General features: G+C 33.5%; 3 protein-coding genes across 3 annotated transcripts; all 3 read right to left on the reverse strand.

Annotated features, from left to right (window-relative positions):
- Positions 1–2,836: 2,836 nt before the first annotated feature.
- Positions 2,837–3,745, reverse strand: LOC138834163 (olfactory receptor 8H1-like). The gene has a single exon (XM_070032920.1). It carries the CDS (start codon positions 3,743–3,745, stop codon positions 2,837–2,839), a length of 909 nt encoding a protein of 302 aa, XP_069889021.1.
- A 6,329-nt stretch (positions 3,746–10,074) lies between these two features.
- LOC138834164 (olfactory receptor 8H1-like) lies at positions 10,075–11,022 on the reverse strand. Its single transcript, XM_070032921.1, has one exon. It carries the CDS (start codon positions 11,020–11,022, stop codon positions 10,075–10,077), a length of 948 nt encoding a protein of 315 aa, XP_069889022.1.
- A 7,623-nt stretch (positions 11,023–18,645) lies between these two features.
- On the reverse strand, positions 18,646–19,593 carry LOC138834165 (olfactory receptor 8H1-like). The gene has a single exon (XM_070032922.1). The coding sequence runs from the start codon at positions 19,591–19,593 to the stop codon at positions 18,646–18,648; it is 948 nt and encodes a 315-aa protein (XP_069889023.1).
- Positions 19,594–20,192: the final 599 nt, after the last annotated feature.

Raw genomic sequence — 20,192 nt, forward strand, 5'->3', positions numbered from 1 at the left:
GTCTGTGCTTTGAAATTATGAGAATCTATTAAATAATTAACTTCTGAAATGGACAAGTTGAAAATTTTAATTTAGTCATTTTTATTTTTTGGCAGTACAAACATGAACTTTCTGGTAAGTGCATTGTTATGTTAACACTCAGAAGACATTTAGAAAAATTACCTTTAAATTTTACTTAAAAATTTAGACACTAGCTTGGTAGTTACTTTTTAAAAATATAATGGTTGGATTTGAACAATATGTGTAATTTTATTTTTAATATATTTAAGATAAAAATAGGTAAAGGAAGAGTATTTTTAAAAATTAAACTTTAATGTCAAGAAAAATGCCACAATTCTAAAATACTTTGTGAAAATTGACAAGGAAATTTTATTATTATACTAAACTTAAGTTTATGGGATGCCGCAAACCCTAAATTTATTATTAAATATTTGCTTTGTACTTATTTTGAGAAATATTACAAGATCAAATCAAACATTTAATTCAATAATTTATGTTTAAAGTATATTCTAATCCTGAGGAAATGGGCTAATGTAATGAAGCATACACATAATGTCACTGGATACATTGTCCTCAAATGTTTAGCAGTTGCCCATATAAGAAATGGTACTGCAAGTAGATTTCATCATGGAAAACTCATAGTGTCTTAATCCAAAACATTGCAAAATAAGTCTTAAATTTGCCCATTTCCGGAGACAATATTTATCACTTTTATTGAAAATAATAAATGCAACAGATTTTAAATAACTACAAAAATTTCCAGAAGAGTGCACATAAAATGATGAAAATTTTATTTAAATAAGTCATACGTATACACACATAGTTATTCGTGTAGAACAAAATACACAATTGTACATTATAACCCTTAATAATTAATTTCAAAAGAATTTTTCCAAATAGCCTTCATTCAACATTAGCATATACTATTTTTTAATGTACTTCAATTGTTTATTCTAAATGAAATTTGTGAAATGGTGAAGTTTTCTACATCTGCTATTTTTTTTCTTGGTTTCTGAGTTAAGATTAAATGAAAATAATTTTTAAAAATGTACAGAGAGTGTGTAACTCACACCTGTAATCTTGATACTTGTGAGACTGACATATAAGGATGTTTATTCAAAGTTCGCTCTGGGAATATGTCTGTGAGACCCTGATCTTCATTTAACTACCAAATAGCTAGAAGTGAAAATCTCAGGGAAAGCCCAGGTACTGAGTTCAAGCCACAGTAAAGGTTTAATTAGGGGTACAGGTGGACCCATTGCAACAATGATATGGACAAGTCATTATGTTGAAAACGAACTTTACAACTTTTGCTGGGGGGGGAGGGGAGAAGGGTGGGAGATGGGAAGGGATGGGAAGGGGAAACAAAGGAGGAGGCAACAATGCTTGATAAGAAATGAACTCATTATCTTGTCCATGTAATTGTAACCCCTCTGTACGGTATTTTCACAATTAAAAAAAACAAATGCACTAATTAGATGACTTTTGTAACTGTAACCCTCTTTACATCATATTTACAACAAAAATTTAAGAGAAAAGAATAATGTGAACAAAAGTTGGTGAAAACCAATTTCTTCCAATAATGAAAACCCAAACAATTTTATAATATCATATTTAACAAAATCTACCATTTCTATAAGGTACTAAACATCTCTGAATATAATGTTTGTTTCCTTTCTTGTAATTATTTTTAAACTTTTGGTGAATGCATTTTTTTTGTATGAAGTAAATTCAAACTCAAAGAATTTTTATTAGAGTGCTCAAAAGAAAAGCTTACCAGAAATATATCTCTCTAAAGAATCCCCAAAGAGATACTGTAAGAGCAACATGGACTTTTTCTCCATCTGCTATGTCCAGAAGGCCTTATTTAATGGGCTGTGGTGATTATGCAATACTTTATGATCCTCAGCAACCAATTTCCAAGGAAGGTTACTTGGCACATTTACAAGGACAAATTTTCAAGTGCTAAATCTGCATGGGATTTTTACCTAGGAGCTCCACAACTTCAAAAAAAATATATGGGAATGTTATAAAAAAAAGTAGTGTATATAGTATATATCAGAAAGCAAAATGAGTGATAATTCTTTCAAATTACATTGGTTATATGATGAGGGAAAATTTTGAAATGCATTGAGAGAATAGCTGAAGGTAATAAATATGGAAATATTCCATAAAGAACTTTAAATTATAAGAATTTTAAATAATTAACTGCTAAAAGTTGAGGTTTTCACTTTATTAATTTATTTTATTTTTTGTCAGTGTTGAGTTTAAACAAAGGGATTCATTTGTAGTAAGTGCATTGTATATCAATAGAAGGCAATAAGAAAAACAAACAAATATAATACATTTTTTGTCAGGTATGGGGCTTGAACTCTGGGACTGAATAGTGTCCTTCAGCTCTTCAGCTCAAGGCAAGCACTCTGCCACTTGAGCCACTAGGCCACTTATGGTTTTCTGAGTGGTTTATTGGAGATCAGAGTCTCACAGACTTTCTCACCTGGGCTGGCTTTGAACCCCGATCCTCAGATATCAGCCTCCTGCATAGCTAGGATTCCAGGCATGAGCCACCTATTCTGGGTCAAATAAAATTTTTATTAAAACTTTTTAGGTCTTAATTTTATAGTTATTTTAAAAGTTATAATGGTTAGATTGCAATAATTTGTAACTGTTATAAAATTTAAAACAAAAATAGGGAAAGGAACTATACAGTAAAAATAACCTTTAACCTCAGAGAAAATTAAGCAGCACTTCCAAAATATGCAGATAAAAATTGCATATCAAGGAAATTTTAGTATTTAACTAAACTGGAGTTTATGGGAAGACACAACCATAAAGCTTATTTTAATGAATTATTTGCTTTATATCTTCTAAGACTATAAATGAGTGGGTTGAGCATGGGGATCACAATTGTGTAAAACACAGAAGCCACTTGATCCTTTCCCAGGGAGTAGGACTTCTTGGGTTTTAAATAAGTAAAAATGATGGTGCCATAGAAAATGGTGACCCCAAGGAGATGGGAGGCACAGGTGGAGAAGGCTTTCTGCTTTCCTGAAGTGGACTTAATTTTCAGAATAGTAGAGAGAATAGACACATAGGACCAGGACATTGTGGTAAGGGACAGTAGCAGGGTAGAACTACCACAAATGTATACTGTAAATTCAGTGGCATATGTATCATTGCATGACAGAGCTAAAATTGGAAACACATCACAGAAAAAATGTAGAATTACATTGGATTTGCAGAAATGCAATCTGACTATAGAGAGCACAATGAAAGAACAATCCACAAAGCCAATCATGTAAGTGCCAGCAATGAGGGCCCAGCAGCATCTGGAGGACATTATAACAGGATACTGTAGAGGATTGCAGATGGCCACATAGCGATCATAGGCCATTGCAGAGAGGAGACAAATTTCAGAACTAGCAAAGAAGGCAAAAAAGTACATCTGTGTGAAACAGCCCAGGAATGTGATACTCTTGGTGGAAGTCAGTAAGTTCAGTAAAGTTTTAGGTGTGATGACACTTGAGAAATTGAGGTCAATGAATGAAAGTTGAATGAGAAAAAAATACATAGGGGTGTGAAGCTGGAGATCCAGACAAATTATCATGATCATGCCTACATTTCCCAACACAGTAATCATGTAAATCAAGAGAAACAGCAGAGATAATGCCAGCTGCATCTCTTCAGAATCTGTCAGCCCCATAAGGATGAATTCGGTTACCTCTGTGTTATTCCAGGTTCTCATAGTGTTCTGATGGACACTGTTGAGAAGTGATGTGTGATCCTTAGCTCTAGTGTTTCTCAAATGAGTTGTCGTTATAGGAAAGGTCCAGCATTTTTTCAGTACCTAGATTACATTATAATTAATGATAAACTTTGTATTATGAGTTCAAATGAATCATGAACTCCAAATAATGGGATAAAATTACATTTAGGTATTATATAACTAAAAGTAACTTTCACCATTTTATCCTATAATGTGTTAAAACATTTTATGAAAATATTTAAGCAATATGCTATAGCTTATATACCACTTTTTTGCACTTCAATATTTTTATGGTTGTTATTATTATTATTCCTATTTTGTAGTTGTACAAAAGGATTAAAATTTCATAAGTCAGGATATAAGTATAATGCTTCTTAGATGATGTTACCCCCGTCTTTATTCTCCAAAATTTTCCCACCCAGTGTCTATCTTCAAGTAAATTTAACTTCTTAAGAATACTTTCTATGGGGCTGGGAAGGTGGCTCAGTGGTAGAGTGCTTGCCTTGCATGCATGAGGCCCTGGGTTCGATTCCTCAGCACTACATAAGAAAAAAGAAAAAAGCCAGAAGTGGTGTTGTGGCTCAAGTGGTAGATTGCTAGCCTTGATTTGAAGAGCTGAGGAACAGCGCCCAGGCCCAGAGTTCAGGCCCCATGACCAGACACCCCCCCCCAAAAAAAAAAAAAGAAAAAGAAAAAGAATACTTACTGTGGGGCTGGGAAGGTGATTCAGTGGTAGAGTGTTTGCCTTGCATGCATGAGGCCCTAGTTTCCATTCTCAGCACCACATAAGCTGAAAAAGCTGGAAGTGGTGGTGTGGTTGAAGTGGTGGAGCACTAGCTGTGAGCTGAAAAGCTGAGAGACAGTGCCCAGGCCCGGAGTTCAGGCCCCACAACCAAAAAAATAAAAAAGAATACTTACTGTGAACACAAGTTCGTCAGAACAAAACTTCTTCCAAAGTTGTAAGCCAAATCTCATTTTAAAACATCCTATTCCTATAAGGTACTCAACATCTGTATAATTTAACTTTAATTTTCCTTTCTGTAGTTATTATTAAACTTTTGTGGAATTCATTTCGTGTGAGGCAAATTCAAACTCAAAGAATTTTGTCAGGTTGCTCAAAAAAGTTTCCCAGAAAGGTCTATCTCTAAAGAATCCCATGGAGATACTCTAAGAGCAATGTGTCCTTTTTGTCTCTGTCTGATATGTCCAGGAGGCTTTATTTAATGGGATAGGATATTATGCAATACTTTGTCATCCTCTGCAACCAATTTCTAAGGAAAGTTACCTGGCACATTTCCATGGACAAATTTTCAAGTGCTAAATCTGCATGAGATTTTCACTTTAGAGATCCACAATTAGGAAGAAGACCACCTGATCACATTTGATGCAATGTGAAATATTTCATTAAGGATTGTTCCCCAAAATGAGTAGGTAAATGGGGGAACCTCAGAATGTACATAGTAAAAATAAGGAAAAGTTTCTTGTGAATCTTGCACTGAGTGATCATCAAAATAATTTCCCTGCAAATATGTATGGAATGTATTTCCTAAGAAAGTAGGTACATTCCCTACAATTTCCAGAGACAAATGATCTGCAGATTTGAGCAAAGAAGTTATCCTCATGTATCACATAGATATCCACTGAGCTTTTTGGAAGGCAGTGCTCTTTTAGAAGGCAGAATCTTTTAGTCTTGGATCGTTTAAATAAGGATACAGGTGGACCCGTTGCAACAATGAGAAGTGCAAGTTGTCATGTCGAAAACGAACTTTACAACTTTGGTTAGGGTTGGGGAGAGGATTTGGTGGGAGGGCGGGGCCGGGGCAGGGTGGGGGGGGGTGGCTGAGAAGGGATGTGAAGGGTAAACAAAGGAGGAGGCTACAATGCTTGATAAGAAATGTACTCATTATCTTACCCATGTAATTGTAACCCCTCTGTACAGTATGTACGCAATAAAAAAAAAAGAAAATTTACTCTTCGAGACTAGAAATTCAGCATCCAAGTATGTGTCAAGCAAGGAACCCTGCTTTCATTGTATTTGATGATGATATAATTTGTGGAGGGGAAGGGAAAAAACAAATGGTTTAAATAGGGATACAGGTGGATCCATTGCAACAATGAGATTTACAAGTAGTTATGTGGAAAAACGAACTTTACAACTTTGCGGGGGGAAGTAGAGGGATGGGGGGCGATGGGAAGAGATAGGAAAGGGAAACAAAGGAGGAGGAATCAATGCTAGATAAGAAATGTACTCATTATCTTGCCCATGTATTTGTAATTCCTCTGTATAGTATTTTCACAATTTAAGAAGAAGGTAAAAGAATAGTTTAGGGTGATTTTCTGTGCCACTTTAATATGCATGGCGAATGTTGAATCACGTGGAACAAATTATTCTTGTGGAAGATTTTCCCAGCAATAAAAATTAATATTTGTCAACCCTAGAGATGTGGATAATGGCCAAAGTGTTCCTTTGAGTATTGTATCATAAGGAAGTCAAAGTGTGATCAGAGACTCTATACCTCTTTCAAGTGTAAATCATGAACGACAGTTGAATTTTGTCAATTTTTATCTCCACAGCTATTTGCATGACTGAGAGATAAGGGTGGATGTTGCAATTTAAACAGTATACTGTATTTATTGATCTATGGATGTTCAACAAACCCTCCTAGAAATATGTCAGTTCCAGGAATGTATGAATCTGTAAAACATTTCAATACCAATGACAGCTCAAATAAAAGTTCAATAAATGATAAATTATTAATCAATATTATTCTCAACTTCAAACAAAAATATATAGGAATGCTATAAATAGCTATTGTATATAGCATGGTGAGGAAAGAAATATTTAGAGAAAATAAGGGGAAAATTTGAAATATATTAAGAAAGTAGCAGAATATAATGAGTACTGAAACATTCAATAAAGAACTTGAAATTATACAAATGTTAATAATTAACTGCTAAAATAGACAAATTGAGTTTTTCTCCTTAATTTATTTTATTATTTGTAATGAGGAATTTGAAGAAAGGAATTCTATTTTATGTTTCTTATTGTAAAAAATAATTTACAGAGGCTTTACAGTTACATGAGTAAGGAAATGAGTACATTTTATATTAAGTATTTTTACTTCCTTTTTTATTTATTTCATGTTTTTTATTGTAAAAATACTGTACAGCGGGGTTACAGTTACATGAGTAAGGTAATGAGTACATTTCTTGGCGAGTATTGTTACCTCCTCCTTTGTTTTTCCCCTACTATCCCTTCACTCCTACCACCACAATTACCCCCCAACACCCTTCCAACTGCCAAAGTTGTAAAATTTGTTTTCCACAGAGTGTCTTGTAAATATCATTGTTACAATGGGTCAACCTGCATCCTTCTTTCAGCATTTAGTTATTTCTCTTCCCTTCCCCATGAGGCACCGACATCAAATACAGTGAAAACAGGGGTTATACCATGTGGAAACACATACAAAAAAAGCAAAAAAAATCACATCGTGCATTTTAATTATGTTAAAAACTATAGGAAGAAAGAAAAAAACAGTTGTGTCCTTTCATTTCAGTTAACATCATCTTATATGGTCATATGTACATAGCTTTTGACCTTTTCTGCTTGTCCTAGACTTATATAGTTATTGCAAATAAGTAAAATTATAGGACCTCTGTGTTTTGGGCCTGGCTTACTTCACTTAAGATACTTTTTTCCAAGTTCTTTTGTAGTAAATATACCATTATACTAACACCCAGAAGTCACTAAGAAATAAAGGAAATATAATTTTTATGCCTTAATTTTGTAGTGAGTTTACACAATTGTAATGGTTGGATTTAAACAATCAGTGTAATTTGTAATTGCTATAAATTTTTAAATTACAAAAATAGAAAAAAGAAATATGCCTTAAAATACCTTTAATATCAGAGAAAAAGGAAAACAGCAGTAGAAAAATATACAGATGAAAATGAAAATTGAGGAAATTTTAATATTCAACTAAATTGGAGTTGATTGGAAGGCACAAAACCTGAACTTTTTAATGAAATATTTGGTTTATACCTCTATTTACAAACACAAAAATAGAAAATTAAACATTGGATTCAAAATTTATTTTTAAACTATATTGCAAAATTGAGATCCAACCTTGCTAGAAAAAGACAATTTCAAGATTTTTTGCAAAGTTATTTTTAAATATTTGAAAAATTAGTTATTAGTAAAGCATTTCATTATGAATGGCAACTCAAAGAAAATTTCAATAAATTATAGATGCTTAATAACTATTATTATTAACTTGAAACAAAAATATATAGGAATGCTAGTAAACACATAGTCTACAGACTGTTGTGAGGAAAGCGATATTGAGTGAAAATTCTTTCCAATAACATTGATATATTACAAGGCAAACGTTTGAAATTTGTTAAGAAAACAGTAGGATATAATAAATATTGAAAGATTTAAGGAAGAACGGCAGATTTTAAATTAAAAGAATCTATTAAATAACTACTAAAATAGACTAGCTGAAATTTTCATTTTATTAATTTACTTTTATATTTTGGAAGTGAGGAGTTTGAACAAAGTGATTCATTTTTGTAGTAACCAAAATGTTACAGGTATTTAGGAAAACATCAAATATAATTTTTATTAAAACATTTTAGAACTTATCTTTGTAGTTACTTTACAAAATTATGTTGGTTGGATTTAAACAATCTGAAATTTGTACGTGTTATAAATTTTAAAACAACAAAATACAGGAAAAGGAACTTTACTATTAAAATCTTTCATATCAATGAACAATGCAAAACCAATTCCAAAATATGCAGTGAAAAAAATGGAAAATTAGGGAAATATCACTATTCAACTAAGCCAGAGTTTACTGGATACTAGAAACACAAAGAGTTTTTTAATCAAATATTTGCTCTATATTTCTCTTTACAAATATTGCAAGGGAAAAAACAAACACTTAATTCAGGAATTTATTTTTATGTATATTCCATTAACCCGAAGAAATGGATTAATTCAATGAAGCAGAAGTGATAGGTCACTGGATACATAGTCCTCAAATGTTTAGCACATTCCCACATAAGAGATGTTACCGCAAGAAGATTTCAACATGGAAAAGTGACAGTACCTCACTCCAAAACCATTACACAATCAGTGGTACGATCACTGTCTACTGCAAGCATAGTCATCCAACAGTTTTCAGATTACATATAGCGAAAATATGGATATATCCTGTACAGCTGAAGAAATGACTAAATTTTCAGTCATTTGTTAACATTTATACAGCTAAAAAATCATTACTTATTATGCAAAGCCTGGCATCTGGAACTATTAATGTGCATATATAGATATATTTCTTCAAGATAAAATTTCTTATAATTGAGATATGCATAGAAGGGGCTGGGAAGGTGGCTCAGTGGTAGAGTGCTTGCCTTGCATAGAATACTTTATCACATCGTTTTAAGAAGTACCCCTGTCCAAGTAGAGAAGATGGTTCTTGTTGCATTTTGTTTTTTTTTTTCTCTTTTCTTATTTGTTCTTTTCATTGTCTTTGGAGAAAGTCAAGAAGCACACAGAAATGGAGGAACAAAGGGTGAACAAAGATCACCATGGTAGTTAGTAGGATTTATGATGAAAATGAACTATGCACCCTGTGGTAGAGGAAACAGAGATTGCTGAAGAAAGAGGTGACATTGTAAAAAAAGAAATATGCTCTGTATAACAAATTACTAATAACAATAAAATTTAAGAAAAAGTTATTACACCTGGAATCCTTACATTACACAGATGTTTTCCTTAAGACCACATTTGTTTATTTTTAATTTTCTTAAGATTATTTTGATACTGGGGGTTGAACTGAGGACATAATAAAGCCTCCTGCTTGGCTATTTCACTCAAGAAAATTTTATGGGGAGAGAACTCACAAGATAGATTGCAAAGGCAAGCTTCAAGTGGCAGTCCCCTGATCTCAGCGTCTTGAGTATGTATAACTGGTGATAGTCATGGTGTCAAGGTAAAATTGAGGTTACCTTAAGAATTCTAACTACTGTGTGTTTTACATGTTAGTTGATCATTTATACATGCATATGAATCAGAAGCACACACAAACACATATATAAACAATAGTTTATCACAAATTATATGACTTTAAATTACAATAGGAATCTCTTACAACATATACCCAGGAATATATACAATCATGTGTAGAAAAATAAAACAGAATTTTACTGTGAAATATCAATGAGTTTCAAATTTTTAGAAAAAAAACAAGAAGTTTTAAACAAGTAAAGCAGCAAAGGATGAATGTACACATTTCAAATCATAGTTATGTTAGTTGCCAGAATCCCCCAGTCTTCTTCACAACTCGAAAGAAAGCATTCTTCACTTCCTTGTTTCTAAGACTATAAATCAGTGGATTGAGCATGGGGATCACAATCGTGTAAAACACAGATGCCACTTGATCCTTGCCCAGGGAGTAGGACTTCTTGGGTTTTAAATAAGTAAAGATTGTTGTGCCATAAAAGAGGGTAACTCCCAGCAGGTGAGAGGCACAGGTGGAGAAGGCTTTCTTCTTTCCTGAAGTAGACTTAATTTTCAGAATAGTAGAGAGAATGGACACATAGGACCAGAACATTGGGATCAGGGACAATAACAGTGTAGAACAACCACAAATATATACTAGAATTTTATGGGCAAATGTATCACGGCAGGATAGAGCTAAAATTGGAAATATATCACAAAAAAAGTGATGAATTACATTGGAATTGCAGAAGGGCAACCTAGCTATAGAGAACACCGTGAAAGAACAATCCACAAAGCCAATCATGTAAGTGCCAATAACCAGGGCACAGCAGAGTCTTGAGGACATTATAACAGGGTACTGTAGAGGATTGCAGATAGCCACATAGCGATCATAGGCCATTGCAGAGAGGAGACAAATTTCAGAACTAGCAAAAAAGATACAAAGGTACATCTGTGTGAAACAGCCCAGGAATGAAATACTTTTGGTAGAAGTAAGTAAGTTCACTAAAGTTTTAGGTGTGATGACACTTGAGAAACTGAGGTCAATGAATGAGAGGTGAGCGAGAAAAAAATACATAGGTGTGTGAAGCTGGCGATCCACACAAATTATCAAGATCATGCCGAGGTTTCCCAATACAGAAATCAAGTAAGTCAGAAGGAACAGCAGAGTTAATGCCAGCTGCATCTCTGCCGAATCTGTCAGCCCCATAAGGATGAAGTCCAGCAGCACTGTTTTGTTCCAGCTTCTCATAGCGTGCCGATGGACAATGTTGAGAAGTGGGGGTGATCCTTAGATCAAGTGATTCCAAAATGAGTTGTCTTAATATGAAAGATGCAGCATTTTTTCAGTTCCCTAAGTTATCTCAAAATTAATCATGATGTTATGCATTTTAATACCCTAAGTTGTGTCATAATTAATCATAAAGTTATATATTATGACATAAATTTAATCATGAAGTATAAATAATGATATAAAATTACACTTAGACTAAAGGTTACTTTTTCCATTTTATCCTATAATGTGCTAAAACATTTTATGAAAATATTTGAGCAATACAAAATGCTAAAGCTTCTATATTACTGTTTTTCATTCCAATATCTTTTTATCGGGTATTATTACTATTATCATTGTTAATTTTATTATGTGTACAAAATAGTTACAATTCTATTTATACAAAGCTTTTTGGTCAATGTAACTCCTTTCTTATTCTCCAATCTCCGTTCCAGTGTTTATCTTCAAGTCAATTAAACACCTTAAGAATACTTACTGGGGATGAAAGTTGGTCAAAACAAAATGTCTTCCAAAATTAAAAGATAAAATTTGCTAAATTTCGTTTTAAAACATCTCCTTCCAGTGAGGTACTAACCATCTCTGTAATTTAACATTTGTTTTCTTTTCTGTAGATATTTTTACATTTAGGGTGCATTTATTTTTTATTACGAGGTTAATTAAACTCAAAGAACTTCATTCAGTTGCTCAAAAGATAGTTTCCCAGAAAGATACGTCTGTAAAGAGTCCCAAGGAGCCACTTTAAGAGCAGTGCATGCTTCCTCTCCCAGTCTCATATGTCCAGAGCACCTGACGTAATAGGCTGAGGGTATTTTGCAACACTGTCATTATCTGCAACCAATTTTGAGGAAGGTTACTTGGCATATTTTCAAGGACAAATTTTCAAGTGCTAAATCTGCATGATCTTTACACAATGGAGCTCCTCAATAAAGAAGATCACCTGATCTCTTTTGATGCAATGATTTTTTATGTCTGTGGTTGAGTGCTTCACTAGTAATGAATTAGCTAATAACACCTGAAACATTGCTTTGAGCATTGTTTTCCAAAGATGGGAAAGTCTATGGATGAACCTCATAAGTACATAGTAAGAATCAGGAAAAGACTCTTGTGTATTGTATTGAGTGATCATAAAGTTTATCTTCCTGCAAATATATATGCAAACTCTTCCCCTAAGGAGGGTGGATCAGTGCAGGAGTGCTTGCCTTGCAAGCATGAGGCTCTGGGTTCAATTCTTCGGCACCACATAAGCAGAAAAAAAAAGCCGGAAGTGGTGCTGTGGCTCAAGTAGTAGAATGCGCTGGCCTTGAGCTGAAGAGCTGAGGGACAGTGGCCAGGCCCAGAGTTCAGACCAACAACCGGACCCTCCCATCCAAAAAAAAAAAAAAAAAAGAAAAAGAAAAAGAAAGGGTGCCCATTCCCTGATATTTTAAGATAATACTAGCATGAGTAAAGAAGCCATGCTTATGTCTTATAGGCATATCCAATTAACTTTTAGAAGTCAGGGCTATTTTATAAGTCAGAGAATGTATCCAGTCTTGGAGACTAGAAATCCAGCAGCAAACAAAGTATGTGACAAGCATGTACGATTAAGTTAAGAGGACAGCTCAGGGTGATTTTCTGTGTCACCTTCATATGCTTGGTGAATAATAATCACCTGTAACAAATAATACGTCTGCAAGATTTCCCAACATTAAAACTAATATTCCTCAACTCTATAGATGTTGATGATGCCTAAGAATTTCTTAGAGTATTGTATCATAAGGAATTTAAAGTGTGATCAGAGACTTAATCTCTTTTAATTGTAAATCATGAATGAAGTTTGAATTTTGTTACATGCTACCTCCACAACTATTGTCATGACTGAGTGATAAGGATGGTTAATTCAATTTATATACTATACTGTATTAATTGATCTATGGATGTTCGTTCATCCAACCTTCCTAGAAATATGTCAGTTCCATGAATATAGCAATTTGTAAACCTTTTCATTACCAATGACAACTCAAAATAAAAGTTCAATAAATGATAAATATTTCATGGATATCATTCTCAACTTCAAACAAAAATATATAGGAATGCTATAAAATGTAGTGTATTTAACACAGTTTAGACATCAAAACTAAGTAATAATTCTTTCAAATGACATTGATATACAATGAGGAACAAAATGAAATATATTGAGAAACTAGCAGAATCTAGTAACTAATGAAAGATTTAATAAAGAATTTGAAAATATAAAAATCTTGATCCACTTATCTACTGAGGGGCATCTGGGTTGGTTCCATATCTTAGCTATAGTAAATAATGCTGCAATAAACCTAGTTGTGCTGGTAGTTTTAGTGTGGTCTTGTTTGTAAACATTTGGGTAAATGCCAAAAGTGGGATTGCTGGGTCATAGGGGAGCTCTATGTGGAGTCTTTTAAGGAACCTCCATACTACTTTCCAAAGTGGTTGAACAAGTTTACACTTCCACAATGCAGTAAGGTTCCCTTCTGTCCACATCCCCTCCAGCATCTGTTGAAAATGTGGAATGTATACACAATGGAATTCTATGCTTCCATTAGAAAGAATGACATTGCCCCATTTGTTAGGAAATGGAAAGGCTTGGAAAAAATTATATTAAGTAAGTAAGCCAGGCCCAAAGACACATAGGTCCCATGGCTTCCCTTATTTGCAATATCTAGTATATGTCTGAGTCAAACAGAAAAGGTCAGATAAGGGAAATGAACCCTAAGATATGGATTCAAATTTTTTTCTTTCATGCGATTGTTTCTAACACAATTATAAGATTATTTCTTTGTTGCTTTGTATGCCCCTCTCCCACAGTACAATCCCTGCTTTCACTGTATTTGATGTCAGTATAATGTGTGGAGGGGAAGGGGAAAAACAAATCGGTTAAATAGGGATATAGGTGGACCCATTGCAACAATGAGAAATACAAGTCGTTATGTCAAAAACGAACTTTACAACTTTGGTGAGGGGGGCGGGGAGGATTGGTTGGGGGGGCGATGGGGGTGAGGAAGGGAAAGGGATGGGAAGGGGAAACAAAGGAGGAGACTACAATGCTTGATAAATAATGTACTCATTATCTTGCCCATGTACTTGTAACCCCTCTGTACAGTATTTCTACAATAAAAAAAAATAAAAATAAAAAAAATCTTAAATAATTAACTTCTAAATAGACAAGTCGTAGTTTTTCAATTTAGTCATTTTTTTCTTTTTGGCAATGTGGAGTTTGAATAAAGGGATTCTCTTTGTAGTAAATGTATTTTGAATTAACAAAAATCAAATAGGGGAAAAACATAAAAAGAAACCAAAAAAAAATCACATAGTACATTAAAACAACAACAACGAAGAAAAACTTCTTGTGACCATGTCTTGGAGTTCATTTCACTTAGCGTCATTGAGTTATTCTGGTCATCTGAAAAGAGTATTCTAGCTGTAGAGTAATTATAGCAAATAAGGGAAACCAAGGGACCTATATTTCTTTAGGTTTGGCTTACTTCACGCCATATGATTCTTTCCAAGTCTTTCTATCTCCTTACAAATGGGGTGGTGCCATTCTTTCTGATGGATGTATAAAATTCCATTATATATATATATATATATATATATATATATATATATATAACATATACTTGATCCATTCATCTACTGAGAGTCATCTGGGTTGGTTCCATATCTTAGCTATGGTAAATAATGCTGCGATAAACATAGTTGTGCTGGTAGCTTTAGTGTGGTCTTGTTTGTGATCATTTGGGTAAATGCCCAAAAGTGGGATTGCTGGGTCATAGGGGAGCTCTGTGTGGAGTTTTTGGGAGGAACCTCCATAATGCTTTCCACTGTGGTGAAACAGGTTTACACTCCCACCAACAGTGTAGTAGCATTCTCTTTTGGCTACCACCCATCCACTATGTGTTATTAGATTTTTTTTTCTCACAAAGGAAATTACTTTAGTACAATTTTAAACTTTTGAGATGAAATCATTTGAACAGCAAATCTTTTCATCACTTAGAATTTCAACATTTCAGTTACTGAATAACAAGAGAGAAGCCTGTTAATAGAGTTTTTTATTATAACCATTCTAATTGGAGTGAAGAGGAATCTCAATGTTGTCTTGATTTGCATTTCTTTTATAGGCAGAATGTGGAGATAATGAAGACCCCTATGGATCAAGGAAGATGGTGGAGAAGCAGTTCCCAGCTAACTGAGCTCTCTTGAAGAAACAAGTTTTAGTGTTCCAGTGAAAAAGCCAAGGCTAGAGACTCACATCAAGTGAGCCATCATAATACAGAGTGTTTGGCCGAGAGGAAAAATTCAGGCAGCCTGTTTAAGAAGACAGAACCGAGCAAGCACTCGCCAGTGACCATGGCAGTGGAAGTGGAGAACTGACAAGGAGTAGAAAACTTCTTCCTGGTGACCACAGAGGGATGCAGATTGCAGATAGACCAAAAACCAAGGAAAAGGCTGAATACACCTCAAGACATTCCCAATCCTTCTTACAGAATAGCATTTGGAAGGTAGCTCTTCCCACACCACCAAAGAAGACTGCCATCTTTGATATAATTTGTATTAAAGCATTTTAGGCCTTAGTTTTGTGTTGACTTTTTAAAATTATAATGTTAGCTTTGAACAATCTGTGTAAATTGTAATTGTCATAAATTATAAAAGAACAAAAACAGGAAAAGGAATTATACTTTTAAAAATAACCCTCAACTGCAGAGAAAAAGGAAAACAGCAATTCCAAAAAATATGGAAAAAATGAAAATCAAGTAAATTTTAGTATTCAACTAAACTGGAGTTTATTGGATGGAACAAACCCTAAAATGTTTAATCAAATATTGGTTTTATATCTCTATTTACAAATACAACAATGGCAAGTCAAACACTTACTTCAAAATTTATTTTTAATGTATATTACAAAATTGAGAGAACAGGTTCATGACATGAAGCAGACTGGAAACACGTTCCTCAAGTTTTTAGCAAATGCTCCTCACATAAGGTCTGTTACAGCAAGAAGATTTGAACAGGGAAACTTTTAGAATCTCAGCCCAACAATAGTACAAAAGAAGTGTTACATTTGCCTGTTTGCTGAGACTATAGTCATCCCACAGCTTTTATAGGAAAGGTTGCCTTTTGTAAGTTTTCCCTAATAATAAAATTAATATTCATCAACCATATAGATGTTGGTGATGTCCAAAGAATTCCTTTGAGTTTTGTAGCATAAGGAATTCGAAATGTGATTGGAGATTCTGTATCTCTTTCAATAGTAACTCATGAATGAAGTTTCAATTTGGCCAATCTCCACAACTATTGAGATAACTAAATGGTAAGGATGGTTAATTAAATATACTATATTGCATTTATTGATCTTAAATATACTATATTGCATTTATTGATCTCTGACTATTCATCCTGCCTTGCTAGAAATGAGCCAATTTCATGAATATTTTCTAAAGTTATCTGTCAATGTATAAATATAAAATTTTTTGTAAAGCATCTCATTACCAACAACTCAAATGCAAAATTCAGTAAATGATAAATGCTTACTCAATATTATTTTTAATTTAAAAAATATATAGGAATGCTAACAAATACAATCTATTGAGCATAGTGAGGAAAGAACATTGAGTGAAAATTTTTACAAATAAAATTGATATATGAAAAGGCAAAATTTTTTAAATTTCATAAGAAAGCAACAGAATATAACATATATTGAAAGATTTTTAATTTAAAAGTTCGTATTATAACTTAACTACTGAAATAGAGAAGTTGAGGCTTTCAATATATTAATTTACTTTTATTTTTGGCAGTGTGGAATTTGAAAAAAGAGATTCGTTTTGTAGCATGGGCATTGTTATATTCATACTCAGAAACCATTTAGGAAATAATCAAATGTATTTTTTATTTGTAATTACTTTATAAAATAATAATGGTTGGATTTAAACAATCTGGGTAATGTGTACTTGTTGTAAGCTTCAAAACAACAAAATATAGAAAAAGAAATTATATTTTATAAAATAACCTTTCATATCAGAGAAAAATGAAAAATGTAATTCCAAAATATTCAGGGAAAAATTGAAAATTAGGGAAATTTTAGTATTCAACTAAACTGGATGCCAAAATATGTAAAGTTTCTTGAATTAAATATTTGCTTTATATCTGTATTTACAAACAATACACTGGCAAATCAAACACTCATTATCCCAGGGAAACAGGTTAATGCAATGAGCACACTCAGTATGTCACTGGATGCATGGTCCTCACATGTTTACCAGAAGAACACATGAGACATGCTTTGCAAGAAGGTTTCAAAATGGAAAACTCACAATATCTCACTCCAAAATTTGAGACAATGAGGGTTATATTTGCCTGTTTACTGAAACCATACTCATTACACACCTTTTCTGTTCACAGATAAGAAAAATATGGGATTATCTTATATAAATGAAGAAATGCCTAAATTTTCAGGAATTGGTTACTGTTCTGCAGCTAAAAAATCTTTACTTATTATGCAAATCTTGGCATCTGGAACTATTAATGTATATATATATATATGTGTGTGTGTGTGTGTGTGTGTGTGTGTGTGTGTGTGTGTGTGTGTGTGTGTTTTCTTCATAATAAAATTTGTTAAAATTGAAGTATGCACAGAGTACTTTATGATATGGTTTTAAGAATTACAAATATTGAGAGAGAGACGGTGATGCTTCTTGTTGCTTCTTTTTTTTTCTTTGTTGTTTTTCTAATGTCTTTGGAGGATGTCAAGAGGGGAGCAGAAATGGAGGAATAAAGGGTGACCAAATTCAACCATGATACGTAGTAGACATTACATTGAAAGTGAAGTATGCGATTGTAGTGGAGGAGAATGAGAAAGAGGGGAAGGAGGAGCTGATATTGTACATAAAGCAATATGCTCATTACCTGACTTATGAATCACTAACTCTACTTTAACACACATGAATAACAACAATAAATATTAACAAAAATAATTATAGCTAAAATCATTATATGACACAATGTTTCCCTTAAGAACATATTTGTTTAATTTTAATTTTCTTAAGATTTCTTTGATACTGGGGCTTGAACTCATGGCATTATGCTTCCTCCTGCTTGGCATTTTTGACTCAAGAAAATATCTTTGGCGAGACAACTCACTGACCTGTCTGCAAAAGCTGGCTTCAAGTTGCAAGCCTCTGATCACACCCTCTTGAGTACATATTACAGGTGTAAGCCATGGTGCCAAGGTAAAATGAGGTTTCATTAAATATTCTCACTACTGTATGTAACAAACTTTAGTCATTTTGATCATCTATAAAGGTATATGACCTAAAACACACAAATATACACACATGAGCACACAGACATATATATATGTATATATATATAAACAATAGTGTTATCACATATTATATGAATTTGAATTATAATAGGAATCTCTAACAGCATATACCCATCATCTTTAGATAAATGAAATAGAATTTTATGATGAAAATGTTGATGAGTTTGTATTTTTTTTTAGAAAAACCAAGGGAATTTTAAACAAGTAAAGTAGCAAAAGATGAATTTCCACATTTCAAATCATAGTTACTTTAGTTGCCAGAATGCAGCTCTCTTCTGGACAACTCGAAAGAAGGCATTTTTCACTTCCTTGTTTCTAAGACTATAAATGAGTGGGTTGAGCATGGGGATCACAATCGTGTAAAACACAGAAGCCACTTGATCCTTTCCCAGGGAGTAGGACTTCTTGGGTTTTAAATAAGTAAAAATGATGGTGCCATAGAAAATGGTGACCCCAAGGAGATGGGAGGCACAGGTGGAGAAGGCTTTCTGCTTTCCTGAAGTGGACTTAATTTTCAGAATAGTAGAGAGAATGGACACATAGGACCAGGACATTGTGATAAGGGACAGTAGCAGGGTAGAACTACCACAAATGTATACTGCAAATTCAGTGGCATATGTTTCATTGCATGACAGGGCTAAAATTGGAAATACATCACAGAAAAAATGTAGAATTACATTGGATTTGCAGAAAGGCAATCTGACTATAGAGAGCACCGTGAAAGAACAATCCACAAAGCCAATCATGTAAGAGCCAGCAATGAGGGCCCAGCAGCATCTGGAGGACATTATAACAGGATACTGTAGAGGATTGCAGATGGCCACATAGCGATCATAGGCCATTGCAGAGAGGAGACAAATTTCAGAACTAGCAAAGAAGGCAAAAAAGTACATCTGTGTGAAACAGCCCAGGAATGTGATACTCTTGGTGGAAGTCAGTAAGTTCAATAAAGTTTTAGGTGTGATGACACTTGAGAAATTGAGGTCAATGAATGAAAGTTGAATGAGAAAAAAATACATAGGGGTGTGAAGCTGGAGATCCAGACAAATTATCATGATCATGCCTACATTTCCCAACACAGTAATCATGTAAATCAGGAGAAATAGCAGAGATAAAGCCAGCTGCATCTCTTCAGAATCTGTCAGCCCCATAAGGATGAATTCGGTTACCTCTGTGTTGTTCCAGGTTCTCATAGTGTGCTGATGGACACTGTTGAGAAGTAATGTGTGATCCTTAGCTCTAGTGTTTCTCAAATGAGTTGTCTTTATATGAAAGATCCAGCATTTTTTCATACCTAGATTGTATCATAATTAATCATAAACTTTGCATTATGATTTCAATTTAATCATGAACTCCAAATAATGGGATAAAATTATATGTAGGTATTATATAACTAAAAGTAACTTTCTCCATTTTATCCTATAATGTGCTAAAACATTTTATGAAAATATTTAAGCAATACAATATGCTATAGCTTATATACCACTTTTTTGCACTTCAATATTTTTACGGTTGTTAATAGTATTAGTATTAGTATTAGTATTGTTATTTTGTAGTTGTACAAATGATTACAATTTCATAAGTCAGGTTATAAGTATAATGCTTCAAGGACATTGTTACCCCTGTCTTTATTCTCCAAATTTCCCATTCAGTGTCTATCTTCAAGTAAATTTAACCTCTTAAGAATACTTACTGTGGGGTTGGGAAGGTGGATCAGTGGTAGAGCACTTGCCTTGCATGCATGAGGCCCTGTGTTGATTCCTCACCACCATGTAAGCAAAAAGAAAAAAGC

This window comes from Dipodomys merriami, unplaced genomic scaffold, assembly GCF_024711535.1.
Source record: "Dipodomys merriami isolate MVZ:Mamm:240054 unplaced genomic scaffold, mDipMer1.0.p SCAF_21, whole genome shotgun sequence".
Taxonomy (NCBI): domain Eukaryota; kingdom Metazoa; phylum Chordata; class Mammalia; order Rodentia; family Heteromyidae; genus Dipodomys; species Dipodomys merriami.

Excerpts from the sequence above, each read along its gene's own strand:
- LOC138834163 (XM_070032920.1), bottom strand. The coding sequence starts at position 3,745 with ATGAGAACCTGGAATAACACAGAGGTAACCGAATTCATCCTTATGGGG.
- LOC138834164 (XM_070032921.1), bottom strand. The coding sequence starts at position 11,022 with ATGAGAAGCTGGAACAAAACAGTGCTGCTGGACTTCATCCTTATGGGG.
- LOC138834165 (XM_070032922.1), bottom strand. The coding sequence starts at position 19,593 with ATGAGAACCTGGAACAACACAGAGGTAACCGAATTCATCCTTATGGGG.